The sequence below is a fragment of the Sturnira hondurensis genome, unplaced genomic scaffold (genome assembly GCF_014824575.4).
Source record: "Sturnira hondurensis isolate 20B ecotype Veracruz unplaced genomic scaffold, ASM1482457v3 Scaffold0009733, whole genome shotgun sequence".
NCBI classification, from domain to species: Eukaryota; Metazoa; Chordata; class Mammalia; order Chiroptera; family Phyllostomidae; genus Sturnira; species Sturnira hondurensis.
The window spans coordinates 2,524,253-2,541,385 of NW_028082364.1; the positions used below are offsets into that span (position 1 = coordinate 2,524,253).

General features: G+C 48.5%; 1 protein-coding gene across 1 annotated transcript; it reads left to right on the forward strand.

Moving 5' to 3' along the window:
- The first annotated feature begins 4,700 nt into the window (after window positions 1-4,700).
- On the forward strand, window positions 4,701-10,324 carry EFCAB9 (EF-hand calcium binding domain 9). The gene is made up of 4 exons (XM_037057719.1): window positions 4,701-4,836; window positions 8,316-8,464; window positions 9,305-9,481; window positions 10,124-10,324. Exons 1-4 carry the CDS (start codon window positions 4,701-4,703, stop codon window positions 10,322-10,324), a joined length of 663 nt encoding a protein of 220 aa, XP_036913614.1.
- Window positions 10,325-17,133: the final 6,809 nt, after the last annotated feature.

Sequence of the window (17,133 nt, forward strand, 5' to 3'; positions counted from 1 at the left end):
TCCTTAACGGTCTTGAGAAACCTCCCCAGAAGACCATGTGGGCCCAATATCTTTTCCTAGCGTTTCATCATTGATTACTTTCTGATTATTGGTTATGATGATTGCTTCCCATCTTTAACTCCTTCGTGAATCAATTTTCCTAAATTAGTCTAAGTCTGTGCTATCCAATATGGCAGCCACTAGCCAGATGTGGCCGTTAAGCACTCAAAATGTAACCAGCTCAAACAGAGATGTGCTGCTGTGAGTATAAAATACACTGGCTTCCAGAGTTAGCATAAAAAAGGATTGTATGGGCCCTGGCAGGTGTGGCTCGTGGATTGAGCACTGGCCTGCAAACCAAAGGGTCGCGGGATCGATTTCCAGTCAGGGCACATGCCTGCAACCCAGGCCAGGTCTGGAGTGGAGGGCACACACGAGAGGCAACCCACACATTGATGTTTCTCTCGCTCTCTCCCTCCTTTCCCTTGAGTAAAAATGAATAAAATCTTAGGAAAAAAACAAAAGGATTGCATGGTTTCACTTATAGGTGGAATCTAAAAAAACAAAAACAAGTAAAAAACAGAAAACGGTAATTGAACAACAATTTAAATTTTTTTTAAAGTAGGTGTACAGTTGTCTATCAAAATAATATGATAACTAAGACAAGAATAAGTAAATAAATAACAAAAACACAAAACTGAACTCAGAGAGTAGCGTAGACTGGTTCCTAGGGGTGGGGAAGCGGGTGATGGGGGCTCACAAGGTACAACTTCCAGCTATAAGGTCACTAAGTGCTGGGCATCTAACGCACAGCCTGGTGACCATACTTAACAATACTGCCGTGTATACTTCAGCGTTGCTAAAAGGATACATGTTAAAAGTTCTCACCACAGACAAACAAACAAATGGTAACTCTATGAAGTGATGGATGTGTTAACTAACCTTCCTGGGGCAATTATTTCACCACCATAAGTTTAAGTTGTACAATGTAATAATGATGTCAAATTATTACATTGTACAACTTAAACTTCTACAATGTTTTTTTTAAGATTTTATTTATGTATCTTAAGAGGGGAAGGGAAGGAGAGAGGGAGAGAAATATCAATGTATGGTTGCCTCTCGTGCGTCCCCTGCTGGGAACCGGGAACTGGCCTGCAACCCAGGCATGTGCCCTGACTGGGAATCGAACCGTGATCGTAAGGTTCACAGGCCTGCGCTCAATCCACTGAGCTACACCAGCCAGGGCTCTACAATGTTATATGCTGATTATATCGCAATAAAACCGGGAGGGTTGTAAAAGGACTTTTAAAATATATTGATTACGAATTAAAATCTTTTGGATACACTGGATTCGTTAAAATGTCATCCAAACAAATTTTTTAAATGTAGCTGTTAGGTCAGAGTCGCTCAAGAAACTGGGCTGACGCAGCGAGGTAAGGAGAACAGGGTTTATTACTGGGGAATAGGAGGGAAAGTGGAGCCAACCGAGGGCGGTTGGGACACGCTTGGTTGTTCTTAGCTCAGGGTTTTTAAACGCAAACACCTGCAGCTGGGGTATTGGAGTCTGATTGGCTAGAGCTGGTTGCTGGGTGAAAGCTGCATCCTCCCGGTTATACCCGATAGGATAGGCCGGCCCCAGACCCTGATCTTCCTGGGCAGGGTCTGCAGGCAGCTTCCCACGGTGCCTTTTTCTCGCCTGGTGGTTTTGACCCCTTCTAGGCCTGTCTACATCTAACAGAAGCTACTAGAAAATGTAAAAGTACACATGTGATGTATTTGTGGCTTGCATTATAGATGTATTGGATGGAGCTAACTTAACATTCCAAATGACTGGCCGAGTTGTATATAGTCGTCTTACATGTATTTTTTATTGATTGATTTTTAGGAGAGAAACACCGACCTGTTGTTCTACCCATGGGCTGACTTCCAATATGTGCCCTGACCAGGGACCAAACCTGAAACCCTGGCCAATAGGGACACCGCTCCAACCACCGTAACGATGACCCAGGCAGGGCTGTGTGTATTTTTTTTTTAAGATTTTATTTATCTTTAGAGAGGAAGGGAAGGAGAGAAATATCAATGTATGTTTGCCTCTCGTGAGTCCCCTCCTGGGAACTGCCCTGCAACCCAGGCATGTGTCCTGATTGGGAATCGAACTGCGATCGTGTGGTTTGCAGGCCCGCACTCAATCCACTGAGCTACACCAGCCAGGCTTAGGGCTGTGTGTATTTTAATCACTTGTTTATCGTGAATCTCCTCCCTCATTCTGATTTTTCAAAATCTTTTTCTCTCCTTATCACACTTGCCAAAAATGCATGTTTTGCTCTCAGGGTAACACACAAATCTGATCTGTTTGGGATCCTGACTTAAATAATTCATCTATTAAAAATGTGTAAAGGTATACACATGTCTAATCACTGTTTTACGTATGAAACTACTAATATTATCTATCAACCACAACTTAAAAGCAAATTTAGAAATTTTAAGAAAGAATTAGGGAACTATGCATGCTGGCTAGATATTTGATAACATTAAGGAATGATCATCGCTTATTTTTAGGTATAATAGTATGCAGTTATGTTTTTGTTTTAAAGTCACTTTCTGAAATATATTATTTCATTTTTACAGATGAGAAGTCATATCTGAGATTTGCTTCAAAGTAATACAGTGATGGTTGCGGTGGGTGGGTGAGTATAGATGGAAGACCGGCCCTGAGTCAATAATTGTTGAAGCTGGGGGGCTGTGTGTAGGTTTATTACACTCATCTATGTTGAGATCTTTGAAATTTTCCATTCCAAAGAGCATGAAGAAAAACAGGTCCTGACTATGTCGGGCAGGCCAAGAGCCCATTACGTTTTTTCTGTAAAATAAGAAACACATTTTTCATCTTCACCAATAACTTGATTGATTTGGATATTTTGAGCATGTCAGCTATCTCCCGCTATTGGCTTCTAGTGGGTAGAGGCCAGGGGTGCTGCTGAATATCTTCCAACGCATAAGACAGCCCCTCGGCAAAGAATTATTTGGCTAAACCGCCAATGGGACCAAGACACTGTGCAAGCCACTTTTGACACGTTTGATCAGTCTCAGCACCTTCTCCATCCACTGCACAAATCTTTTTTCCTGTTTGTTGCATTCTTACCTTTCTTGAAATAACAAAGCCTAATACCCCCAAAATGTTGTGTATCTTCTTCCATCTTCAGTATTATAGTGGCTGCACAAAAACTCACCAATTTTGACAAGCTGTTTTTTAAATGCACACTGATATGACAGCTGGCACAACACAATGTAGTAAAATAGTTTCAAGTCAAGGTCAAGACAAGTAAGCACTACTAGAGACATCTCACAGGGAAAAAAACTTTTTGTCTCACCCAATACTGACCAAGTTTACTGTCCTATTCTCTGGTTCACTTATTTGTGTTTTGGTCTTTTTTTCTAAGATTTTATTTATTTTTCTTTAGAGGGGAAGGGAAGGAGAAAGAGAGAGAAATATCAATGTGTGGTTGCCTCTCCTGCGTCCCCTGCTGGGAACTGGCCTACAACCCAGGCCATGTGCCCTGACTGGGAATCGAACTGTGATCATGTGGTTCGCAGGCCCGCGCTCAATCCAATGAGCTATGCCAGGGCTGTTTTGGTCTTTTAGGAATTCCTTCTCGCCCTGGCTGGTGTAGCTCAGTGGATTGAGCATGGGCCTGCCAACCAGAGGATCACAGTTCGATTCCCAGTCAGGGCACATGCCTGAGTTGCAGGCCAACTCCCAGCAGGGGACGCATGAGAGGCAACCATACATTGATCTTTCTCTCCCTCTCTCCTTCCCTTCCCTTCTAAAAGATAAATAAATAAAATTTAAAAAAAAGAAGTAACACTATTTAAAAAAAAACTCCTTCTGCCCTGGCTGGTATAGCTCAGTGGATTAAGCGCGGGCCTGCAAACCAGAGGATCGCGGTTCGATTCCCAGTCAGGGCACATGCCTGGGTTGCATGCGGGTTCCCTGCAGGCCAACTCCCAGCAGGGGACACACGAAAGGCAACCATACATTGACGTTTCTCTCCCTCTCTCCTTCCCCTCTAAAAATAAATAAATAAAATATTTAAAAAAAAAACTCCTTCTCTTTGTAGTTTTATTTTAGTGATTCTAGGTTCTTTTTTCCCTGTTTTTATTGACTGTATTGGGGTGAGACTGGTTAATAAAATCGCACAGGTCTCAGGCACACCGTTCCACAACACATCATCTGTCAGATTCCTTTATTATGTGGTGTACTTTTCATTCTTTCTTGTTTTCTAACCCATGTATTCAGGCTATAACCCCTCCTGAGAGTCACGTCAGCCCTATAACATGTGTTGTGAGTTCATATGTGTACATTGTCATTGGTCTCCAGTCTGTGATTTCAGTGGAGAACTGGTTACATTTTAGTGCCAGAGAAGTCATCAGGTTTTGAGGTCAGGGCGAGGCTGCAGAACTGGGAAGAAACCACTGTCATTTCCTCCTTTGCAGTCGCTGTTCAGCATTCTGTTCATTTCAGGTGAACGGCACGGGGGTTAGACATGTCTGGAACTCACGAGATGATCCGGAGAAGTCGGCATTTATTTCTTGTTGACGATGTGGTTGCCTAGGAAGACCTGTTCTCCCAGAGGTTCTCTCTTTGGAACGTTCTAGTTCCGGGGCGGAGTTCTCTGCTCACTGAGGCCGCCAGAGCCGCCTCTGGGGACAGCAGCGCCACGATGACCCTGAGGCAGGGGTCATTCCTGTGGTACCTCTATCTGGACAGACTGTACTGCTTGCTGTCTGTGAAGAACGTGCGGGCCTTGGTGGAGTATTTCCACCTCCTGGACGTGCACCGCAACAACACCTTGAACGGTCAGTACTGTGGGAACTGGCTCCTTGGGGCTGTCCCCTGGTTTCCCTGCGCCGACGTGGGCTTCAGGCTGGTGGCGGTCGGTGGGGAGGATACAACGGCAGGTTCCGCGTCTAAATCCTGGCTCTACCATCTCGCCTCGGTGATCTGAAGCATGTGTCATCGCCCCTTCTAGGTCTGACTTTCCTCATCTGTAAATGAGGGTTCCGACAATGGAGTCCATCTCATAATTGGGCGGGGGGGGAGATAATCAGCCCTGAGGGGCAAAGCTCAGTTGTTTGGGTGTCGTCCTGCAAAGCTGAAGGTCGCTGGTTCGATTCCTAGTCACGGCACACGCCTGGGTTGCAGGCCCAGTCCCTCCCTGGTCACGGTGTGTGCGAGGCAACTGATTGATGTCTCTCTCCTCCTCTTTCCCCCTCCCTTCCCCTCTGAGGATAAGCTTTCAAAAAGAGATGATTAAATGAGGCAATGCATGGAAAATGCTTAGCACATGGTAAGGACTTCGCGTTCATTGTCATTATACCTTTTCCTGGGGGCTGAGACCCCCCTCGGGGTTCTGTTCTGTCAAACGGGGGTTTGAGTCACAGAGATGATTTGCAAGAGCTCTTTAATTCTCAGTGAGTGACCCGAAAAGTACTGACGACCTCGGCCCATCTTGGAATGTACAAACTAACAGACAACCAGTTAAAATATTTTAGGATTTTTTTTTTAAATTTTTTAAACATTTTATTTATTTATCTTTAGAGGGGAAGGGAAGGAGAGAGGAAGGAAACATCAATGTATGGTTGCTTCTAGTGCATCCCCTGCAGGGAACTGGCCCCTGATGGAAACTGGCCCCTGATGGAAACTGGCCTGCAACCCAGGCATGTGCCCTGACTGGGAATCAAACCGCGATCCTCTGGTTCGCAGGCCCGCGCTCAATCCACTGAGCTACACCAGCCAGGGCTAGGATTTTTTTTTAAGGACTGGGTATAGATAAGGTATCCTGTCCATTCGTTGTGACCTGAGAGATTAATGTCATTTGTGAATAATGGGGTTCTCCCATAAAGATTTTTTATTTATTTATCTTTAGAGAGGAAGGGAAGGACAGAAGGAGAGAAACATCAATGTATGGTTGCCTCTCGTGAGTCCCCTGCTGGGAACTGGCCTGCAACCCAGGCATGTGCCCTGACTGGGAATCGAACCGCGATCGCGTGGTTCACAGGCCCGTGCTCAATCCACTGAGCTACACCAGCCAGGGCCCATAAAGATTTTTAAGAGTTCATTCAATCTTCAACAAAAAATAACAGGGCACCTTCATTTTCTCGAGATTTCAGGCCCCAGGTTCTCTCTTTACAAATAGATCTGCCCACGGTGGGTCACCAGATCTTCACCAAAACCCAGTCCTAGGCAACCCAACACAGGGCACCGCTCTGTAAACAGAGCGCCTGGGACCAAAAGCCCGGCTCTCTCACTCCAAAGTCCACTCTGAGTCTCACCGGCATGTTTGCTGAGAAGAGTCCGTCTCCCTAGTAACCCCCTCCCTNTTTCAGGCCCCAGGTTCTCTCTTTACAAATAGATCTGCCCACGGTGGGTCACCAGATCTTCACCAAAACCCAGTCCTAGGCAACCCAACACAGGGCACCGCTCTGTAAACAGAGCGCCTGGGACCAAAAGCCCAGCTCTCTCACTCCAAAGTCCACTCTGAGTCTCACCGGCATGTTTGCTGAGAAGAGTCCGTCTCCCTAGTAACCCCCTCCCTCCCTGGTGATGCAACACCCTAGAGGGAGTCCTGCCCCTGCCTCCTGGTGGCCCAGGGATCGGAGACAGCGCAGGCACAGGGGACGTAGCGTGGCTACAGCCTTGGAGACTAGAGTGGGCCAGAGCTGGGTGGTTTAAAAACAGCATTTGCTAAGTGGCTTCTGAGTTCCACGTGAAAACCTCTCTCAAAAAGCAAACTACACAGGCATCGTTGTGTCTATATAAGGTGCGTTTTTCCCACATGTGCATACCCGGTGGAGTGTGGGGGAGGAATATCAAGAGGCCACCAGAAGCCCCCACCGGAAGTCACCATGACCTTGTGACAACTGGTTCACTGTGCTCTTAGCTGGGACTCCAAACTATGGAGATTCTTTATATTCAATGGAACCATATCTTACGGAGGAAAAAGCTTCTGTGACCAATGGGCGAGGGGAAATCACATGGAGACAAAGTAACATGTGCAAATCCCTGCCGGTTACCGTAGGCAGTTCGTGTACACAATCTGTACAGCCACACACCGCTGTCTAGCTGTCTAAGGTACCGCCAGGTTTGTTTCATTTCACACACCCTGAGACGGGAGGATTGGAGAGTCGAATTTCAGCACAAACCTCTCCTGTCCTCGGCCGCATTTTTCTCTCTCATTGTGTAGGACTGAACATGCATCACCAACTGATATACAAAAGAGAAGGCTCCGCCCAGGAAGGAGCAAGGCAATGGAGTCGGGGGGGGGGGGTCGGGGGGGCACATTCAGAGCCCAGCTCGGCCACCAAGTGTGGTCAGCAGTGGTCGCATCTCCCGGGAGCTTGTTAGAAAGGTGGCTGGGGCCCATGCCAGAATCCAAGGGCCCAAGTGTGTATTTCCACGAGACCCTCAAGAGACTGGGCCGCTCACCAGTTCCAGCAGCACTGAGCTACGTGGTCCTCTCCAAGGCTCATTACCGAAGGCTGCAATGCCACCTTTCCTGTAGGCTCCATTCAGTGACACGTGACCTTGAAAGTGCTCGGCACCTAAGGCAGTCATCTGCCAAGCAAATGTCAAACTCATTGTCACTGGGGAACCACATCAGCCTCTCGGTTGCCTTCAAAGGGCTGAATGTAATTTTAGGACTCTACAAATGTAACGACCCCTTAGCTAGAGGCAAGGAGCTGGGTGCTGCCGCTGGGTAGAGACAAGGAGCCAGGCCGGATAAAACTAGGTGGGGGCCTTGTTTTCACCACCTGTGCCCTACAGTGTTCCGTCTCGGCCGCTTTGTTCCCTCCTGGCCAGATGCATTCACTTGAATGTAAGCACGGGCAATAGTGATACTTTTATAGAAGAGAAATGATTTTTAAATTTCTGGTTTTCATGATCTCCAGCGAAAGGCCCGGGTGAAATGTCAGCTTCTCCAAGAAAGTGTCCGAGGTGGCCAGTGAGCGTGATGCTCGTCCTTTCTCCACACGTGAGGGGCACTCGGTGCCTTTTACTGGCTGTCCGCCGGGGCAGTGCGGGAGCTGGGGGGCCAGGAGCCAAGCCCTCTCTGCCCACCTTCTGCGCCCTCGGGATGCAGGGCTGCCCCGCACAGCTCGGGCACCACTGAGGCTTGGGGAATTGTGGAAGGAACAGCAGCGAAGCCGGAAACAAAGCAGCGCGGCTTTCTCCAGATCACAGGTTTCCGGCGTCAGGAGCAGGGAGTCGGCTCCCAATTCCCGAGCCTTTGGGAGGGGTCCCAGGATAACCCGTCTCCTCATCTGTCCCGACACAGACATGCTGTTCTACCACTTCCTCCACCACGTGACTGACTGGAACCGCAGACAGATCATGAGCGTGTTTGACATGCTGGACTGGGAGGCTGCGGGCGAGATCGGTTTCGACCAGTTCTACGTGCTGGTCTGCATTCTCCTGGCACAGCAGGCGAGTGGGCGCCGGCCCCGGGGGCAGGGGAGGCCGCGCCTGGCCGCTGCCGGCACCTTGCCAAAGGTAGAGCCGAACTAAGAGTCCACCAGGAATGTTCTTCCTTTCACGCGAAACAGGAAGGAGAAGATGCGAGGAGGAACGATTTCTGGTTCACAAAGGGTCTGTCAGTAACCTAGAAACTCCCAGCAGCTACCCAGCCTCAGCCCCTGCCGCCTGCCCCCCCCCCCCCCCCCCCCCCCCCCCCCCCCCCNCCCTCCCCCCCCCCCCCCCGTCAGCCCTCCCACCCCACGCGGCCTCCCTGAACACACCCCATGCGGCCCTCCTGGCATGCCCTGCCCCACCGGCTCCAGCTGGGGCTTCTCAGTCACCCGTGAGCCCAAGCACCTCGCTCCCTCCACAATCCCCTTTCCCAGAGAATTTTCTGGAGGGATGAAAGGTGGAGATGAGGAACACTCTTCTCTGGGTCCCCACCTTACCTCGCACACACACATCCAGTGTCAATTTACCCACTTCCCACTCCCCGAGGAAAGGGACCCGTGTCATTATTTCGCCAGCAGTGCCACGAAGCTCCGCGGGCAGGTTTCCGCTGGAGGAACCGAAACGCGTCCCCGTGGCTGGAGTTCTGTCCGCCGTGGACCGCGGCCTCGGTGCCCCTGCAGGCTGAACCAGGACTTCACCCACTGGCCACAGAACCCCTTCAGCCCTGGGCGTCTCTGCTTCGGCCTGCAGCTCTGCGGGGAACGGAGGAGGGCACACAGGGGTCCAGGCGCAGCGAGTCCTGAAAGTGGCACCCGCAACCCTGTTTCTCTCTCGTCTCACCCGTTTGTCCCCAAACAGAACCACTTGGAAGAGCAATTTATCTACCGCCACTCGCGGCCCGTGTTTGAGCTGCTGGACCTGGACGGGGAGCTGAAGATCGGTGCAGAGAACTTCCGCATGTACAACTTTCTCTTCCACATCAAGAAGCAGGAGTTCCGAGACTTCTACCGAGACTTGGACATCACAGGTGACCGAGTAAGTGCTGATCCCTCAAGCGTGGCCTGGCAGCCTCTTTGTCCCAACGTGGAGGACAGTGACGATGACCTGCGGTAGAGAACGGGGAGGAGGGGGGCGGGAAAACCTGCTGGAGCAAGGCACGGAGCAGGGGTGAGAAAACCTGAGTTACAGGCCTGTGGAAGAGAGAGGACTAAGGGACTGAGTGCTCTGTCGTGGAATGTGGGTACAGGACTACGGAAGCTCGGACAAGGACGTGAGGGAGTACGGCTGGAGATGGCGTTGGGTAGGGCAAAAATTCTACGATGGGAGCGCAGGAGCAGAGTCCTGAGACGAGTACGGTGCAGCCCGTACATTCAGCCCCTTTAGAGAGGAAGTCCACGTTGGGGAAGCAAGAGGGAGCTAAGGCTGAGAAGGGGAGGTCGCAGGACGCCAGGCTGAGCCTTTCAGGCTGGATGTAACAGAGGAGCGCGGCCCTCGGCCCCTGGGTCAGAGTCTGCAATAGACTCTCTGGCTCCCAGCCCACAATGAGATGCTAACTTAGTCCTAATTTTCGAGCCTCTTGCAGTTTCCAAGTTCTTAAATGGGAAATCATTCCAATCCTGATGTCATCTCAAACAAAGTATCAAGTCCCCCTTGACATTATTTTTCCCCCCACAATAGCGTCTTAATTACAAGGAATTCAAGCTGTTCACTATCTTCACCATGGACAAATACCAGGAGAAGCAGAAAGCAGAGATAGAGGAGAAGGAGAAAAAGGAAGAGAAAGAGAAGGCTCTGCTGAAAAAGAAGGTGTCACTCCAGGTTCACGTGACCCCGAAAGAGAGTCTTACTGGAATAAGTGAATCTGAAAGTAGAGTGTAAGTCATTACAACTTTTGACATGTTTCAAAATAAATTTGAACACAAAAGGAGGTGTCTTTACCTTGACTTTGACGTACGAAGGGCTCAAAGGAGTGTTCCCCAAACAGCAGGTTCTAAACTGGAATAACCTCGTGACCCACGACAATGTCACGGGAAGGGACCGCCCTCTTTTCGCCCACCCACGCGTCCCAGCTCTGCTGCTGCTTGTTGGACCAACCCTGCTCACTGTTAAGTCCCTGCGTGTCCAAACAATCCCCAACACCTCCAGGAGCCAAGCAGCTGAAAGAAGGTGACGCTTTCCCAACGTCAGTCACCAGTGGTCCAATACTTTTAGGGTCTTTTCTACTCCCCTGCCCCCCAATTCTTTGCAAAAACTACCTGGATGCAAGACACTTCGAAATGGCAAATGGTGACGTGCCTCCAACCAGAAGGGAAACCGACTTTTAAGGATATTTGGCCTGTGTTTTTCCAAGAACCAAACTCCTCTCTGATTCGTTATGTGTGCTTAAGCAAATGTATCAAACCTGCTCGGATAAAGTAATCCTGACAGGCCCCCTTTAACTTACCTTTTGTATAACCAAGGCAACGTTTAAATGTTTGGAGCAGGGGACTTAGGAACCCTCCCTGCCCGCCTGTGCTGTGATGCAATGACGACAGGCACCACTTAGTTGAAGAATTACTTGCTGTGGGTCATACGGGTGTGTTAGATGCATGGATTTATTCCTACTCATAACCCTGGGTGTGAGTCTCAACTTACAGATGAGGAAACGGAGGCCTACAGAGATAAAGAACCTTACCCGAGAACATTTGGTTCACTAGTGGGAAGACCAGGATTCAAATCCAAGGTCAATGAGATGCCAGGGCTTAGCGCAAGCAATCCAAGTAACTCATTTCAGTTTTAGCAGAGCAATCCAAATAACTCATTTCAGTTTTAGCAGATTCTAAGTTTTCAGCTAGCATTTCATGGGTTCGGAAATTCTTTCTGTATCATGCTAATAATTACCACATTTCCTTGTACCATAAATTTCTGAGGAACGAACTTGGCGAGTACAGAAACACAGCTCACTTAGTATAAACAAATGATTTCTTAAGACTACATTATGCAATCTAACTGTCCCTCAGGCAACCCAATGAGTTCCAGATAATCATTAAAAACCACTTTCTCAAGGTGCGACAGACAAGAACGCTGCTCACCTAAGACTGTCATTTAGAACTCAAATCTCTGTTTACAGTAGAAATCACGTTAATTACTATGAACACTTTCTATATTTACTCTAACAGACGTGGGATTTTGATGACATGCTTATGACCATGAATCATGTCCAGCAGGCAAAACCCAGGCTTCTGATTTCTGAATTGCACAAGGGTGTCACGGTAGGCACCTCAGAGAGCGCTGGGAAGGTCAGAAAGAGGCAGAGCTCCTCACCTAGAATGGATTTGGTGAGAGGTTCACAGTCACTCTCCCAGGAGACCCCCCCTGACGGACCAGGTGGGACATGACCACATGGACGCAGAGGGCTTTGCTGAGAGATGAGGGCTGGCTGGCTGGAAAGTGACAGCTTGAGACTGGCCGTCATTCCAAAGGGTCTCACCACTAAGCTTACCTTGGAACAGGTCTCTCCTGTCTCTCTCGTGCTTCTTTCCCATGTGTTGGGACACATACAAAGGTGACCGAAGCAATAAAGAAAGCAATGAAGATACTCTGCCCTTTACCATGTCAGAATGGGCGCAGTGGGGGAGCAGGGAAGAGCCCAAGGTAACAGGTGAGCAGGTGAGGTTTTCATGTTGGCTAAATAAATTGTAAACAAAAATGCAAATGCTTAAAACTACTCAAGGATTTCAAATGAATTTAGATCAGTTAATACGAAATTTAATAACTGACGTTTCACACAGGAGTGGGTAGTGTGGTCTTCCCCTCCTCTCTAGGAATCATTGGGGTCACTATAAAAGGTATCCAGACCCAACTGCTGGATTCCTTCTAAGAGCATGCTTACAAACTGTGTGGTTCTGCAATAGAATCAGGAAGCTGGGCATTTACCTCCGATGGGCCCACACTGACAGTATAAAAACCAGTTGAAGCCCTGGCTGGTTGTAGCTCAGTGGATTGAGTGTGGGCCTGCGGACCAAAGGATCGCGGTTCGATTCCCAGTCAGGGCACATGCCTGGGTTGCAGGCCAGTTCCCAGCAGGGGATGCATGAGAGGCAACCATACATTGATATTTCTCCCTCTCTCTCCTTTCCTTCTCCTCTAATAATAAATAGAATCTTAAGGAAAAAAAAAACAGCTGACTTGTCCCTTAGTAAAGTGACACTCTTTCGGGACTAGGAGCACAACAGAGAAAATCTGTCAATGTCCACATTAGGATTTTTCCCCTCAATGACACTCTGGGACTTAAAAGGATTTTAAATGTGTTTCTGAGCACCCTTCAATTGAGTTTCATTATTTCCACTCGGAGGCAATCTACTGCGCTTTCGAGGGTCGGGCTTATCCGACGGAGTACCGCTCGCATGCTTCAAGCGCAGTGTCACTGTGCGATGGCTCCATCAGAGTCCCATCAGAACCCCCAGGTTGACAAGGCGCGCTCGGTCAGGGGCCTGAGCAGCAGCAGCCCCGGGCCGGTGAGCAGCAGGCTCCACTGGGAGGTGACTGCAGTGTCAGCCCAGGACCGCGGGACTGGGTCCTCCACCATCTCCACCGGCCACGAAGAGAAGAGAATTGGAGAGGAGGCCATCTAAACAAAGCGAAACCCGTTCTCTTCTACTAGTTCTCTGCTCTCTCGTATCATCGTCACGTGCCTCCCGCCAAACACAGAGACTACTAAAAAGGCCAAATCGGTGCTGCTGACACCTGCTGGAATAGGCGGTCACCGATAGGGCCAGCCCCCCCAGAGCCAGGGAACGGAAATCCCGGGAAACCGCCTGCAGCGAGGGCGCTTACCGGCTGTGCTCCTCTTTGCTCTTTACCGGGTCAATGTCAGGAACCGCGGAGCAGGGAGCGGAAAACAGTGAGTCTGGGCCGCCACTCCCATTCTTGGACCCAAACAAACTCCATATAATGAAACCATTAAAAATGAATATTTTTTATAATCTAGAGTGGGGAATGCCTTTTAATGTTACAAAAACCAAGAAGTCGTAAAATCCAAGACTTATAGATCCGACCATGAAAAACTTAATATTTGGCCCTGGCTGGTGTGGCTCAGTGGATTGAGTGCCGGCCTGCAAGCCAAATTGAGTGCCGGTTTGATTCCCAGTCAGGGCACACGCCTGGGTTGTGGGCTAGGTCCTCCGTGGGAGGTGCGCAAGAGACAACCACGCACTGACGTTTCTCTCCCTTTCTCTCTTCTTCCCTTCCCCTCTCTCTAAAAACAAGTAAATAAAATATTTTTGAAAAAGAAAAACAATATTTACACATGGAAAATTATATAAAACCAATGTTAACACATGATTAAAAATGAATAATGTCATTAATATAGAAAGAATGTTTGCAAATCAGGAGGATAAGGACCGAAAGGCACTAGGAAATGAGCAAACCTAAAGAGAATTGACAGGGGGAAAAAAATACCCATGGCCTTAAAATAGACAGTAAAACGCGAAACCGCGTGTGAAGAAAAAACACTAGTAAAGACCAGAGGACACAGATTTTCACCTAGAATGTCGAAGATCAAAAAGTTGGTCAGGGCAGGGGAAATCGGAGCAGGTGTACCGTTCCTGGTATTAGACGGGTCACGTCCACAAGGAGGGCCATTCAGCATCTGCTCCCTAAACGCACATGCCCTCTGATGGAGCAATTCACCCTCTTCAGGAGCGCGTTCAGTAGACGTACACCAAGACGGAGCTGCAGAAAAGGGCATTTCGTGGCAGCACGGTTCGCAGTGGCAGAAGCCCGGAAACGGCCACACTGACCAAGCTGAACCGTGGCTGGAAAAGGCTGGAAACCCTGTGGTGCTGCGGACCATGGGATGCTGTGGACCATGGGATGCTGCAGCCACTGGAGAAGGCATGAAGCAGATCCAGCTCTGTTTACACAGACAACTTCGATCCACCATTTTAAAGAAAAACCAAAGGTGTAGGGGCCTGTCTATATTTACGGGAAAAATGGGGCAGGGTGGGTGCCTGTACTCACCCACCCCGGAACCGTCCTCGGCCTGGGGGCCCCAGGCAAGCAGCCCAGCAGCACCCCCTGGGATCTCCTGGAAATACAAATCCCTGGGCCCCACCCAGACCTGCTGCCTCGGAGCCCCTGGGAGAAGAGTCCAGCAAGCCGTGTTTCGATGCAATGCGGCTTCCAGGTAATTCTGGCGCGTGCTCAGGTTTGAGGACCACTGTGCCAGGCTATCTCCAGAGATCCCGGAAAAATGCTAACAGTTGTTAGCTCTGGGGAGAGGAGACGGGACAAGGAGCAGGGGTGAAAGAGACTTTTCACTTCCGTATTTTGGGTTGTTTTTTTTTTCATCATGTGTATGCATCACCTATTTAAATAAAAATTTAATCATCAAACCTGCCACTTTGATCCAAAATGGTTATAAATGAGGCTCAGCGCTTTGGGAAAACTGAATTAAAGTTTTGGTTTATACCATGATTCTTAAAAAAAAAAAAACACAACCTACTTTAGACCAAGATTTCGGTGCAAAAGATCACGCATCTCTGTAAATGACCCTGTAGGGTGTGGCACCACAGAGCCTTGGTCTGGGGCAATAAACTCCTCCTGCACTGAGCTCAAGTTTCAAAAGGAAGGAAAACCTTTTTAGAGGTTTTATTAGGCTGAGGCAGATTACCCTTACTGTGAGAATAACAACTAAGAAAAAAAGAAAAAAAGGCAAAGACAAAGAGAAAAATTGAACAATTTTTTTTAAAAAAATGCACAAAAACCCTACACACTAAAATTGTACATATCAAGTATCGGTCCAATCTCGTATCAATCTATTTACAATTAAACAGCACCATGGTTTCCTTACCTAGGTTTCTTAAACATGCCCAGAAAATTGTTATTCAAAGTATATGTTCCTTTAAAATAAATTACTGAGAGCTCACATCTTCAACAAATAAAAAAGACCCTCTACCAACCATAGGTTACTGATGATATCACCAAGTTTACTTAAGAAAAATAAGTTTAAACACCTTTTGTCCCCGTTGACAAACCTTATGAGATGTTGCTATTCGGGGGGGCGCACAAATTGACAAGAACTTTTTGACGATGGGGCACCGCACTGAAAGACCTTCACCCCCCCCCGCCCTGTGTATAAAAATACTCCTTTGGAATGGATGCTGTTGTATCCTCTTGGACTTAGATTCGATTATCAGCAAACCTAAATTAAATGTAGCCATAACCTTTCAAATAATTGCATTACAAGGGGAAGTAGTTAAAGCTCTCAGAAACATGTTACAAGTATAAATATTATTATATCGAACAGGCTATAGGAAGTTTAATACCGTTTCAAACATTATCTTTAAACTAATTAGCAATTTCATTTTGCCATTAAAACCAATAATGGCGCTTCGCATCCACACAGGTGTGGAGGTCTGATATTCCCCAGCTGCACACAGCCTAAGTGCTTTCTTCCTCTGGTTTTCCATCCCATGGACCCCCAGGGGTGCAGTGGTCACGTGGGAGCCCAACCTTGAAGAGGCTCCAACTTAAACACAACCCTCCGCAGCTTTGTTCCAGCCACGGCACAAGAGAATCGGGTTACCTCACCAATCTGTTAGTCTCGTACAATCAAATCTATGATGGTTCTTAATCTGCCTCTTTGCTAGGAGACAGGAGAGAGGAGAGCTGTCACCCCCATAACTAAGGTAACAGGGAACTGGAAAGCGCTGGCGAATAAAGCAACATTTCACCATTTGGTCTCGCCGCTAATGTTTAAGTGACATCGGTAAATCTGTCCTATTAGTCAGTCACAACCTGAAATCTTCTCTGAAAGATTGAAAATAGGCACAGTTCTCCCAGGCACAGGTGGAATGGGCTGGCTTGCACCCTCCCTGCAAATTGGGGGAGAAAAGAGAAGGACTTTATTACCCCACAGTGGGAATAGCTGCCCTTGACCCCTGGCATTCCCTGGCCCAGTAGCCGTGCGTTTGGCGGCAGTTAGCTCTGACAGTTCTGAGGAGAGCAGGGGAAACAATTATGGTATTATATAGTAATGACCTTCTAACCTGGGGTACGAAAACAATTTTGTTATACAGACACCTCAAAATACCTATGCAGCAAGAGAACAAGTCGCTTTCCAACTGAGTATCAGTTGAAAATCAGAGCTCGGATTGCACCGATTAAACTATTGCCTGGTGTCCCAGAAGGGGGCCTGCCACCAACGTGCTGGAAGGCACGGGGATTTGGAGGGAATACAATGAGCTCCACACATGGGCGNCCCCCCCCCCCCCCCCCCCCCCCCCCCCCCCCCCCCCCCCCCCCCCCCCCCCCCCCCCCCCCCCCCCCCCCCCCCCCCCCCCCCCCCCCCCCCCCCCCCCCCCCCCCCCCCCCCCCCCCCCCCCCCCGCGAGCAGCTCTGAAACACAATTTACCGGCCTCCAACCCTCTCGGACTAAACAGTAATCGAGCAGAGAACTAAGACCAGAATAGAAGCAAACCCCAAATACTGCTCTTTCCGGCTTCCATTCTAAAAAGCTCAAGTCTAGTAACTGTTATTGATGACTTCTGGAAATTATCGCTTTTATAAAAATTCTGGCTTCACAAGGTGCTCGGTGCTGTTCCCCACGGATGCAGTATTCTATTTACAGTCCCGACCATTTAGATACAGCCATTACACAGTTTCTGGGTGTTTTAAAATAAATGGTCATCTACTTTCTTAACTGT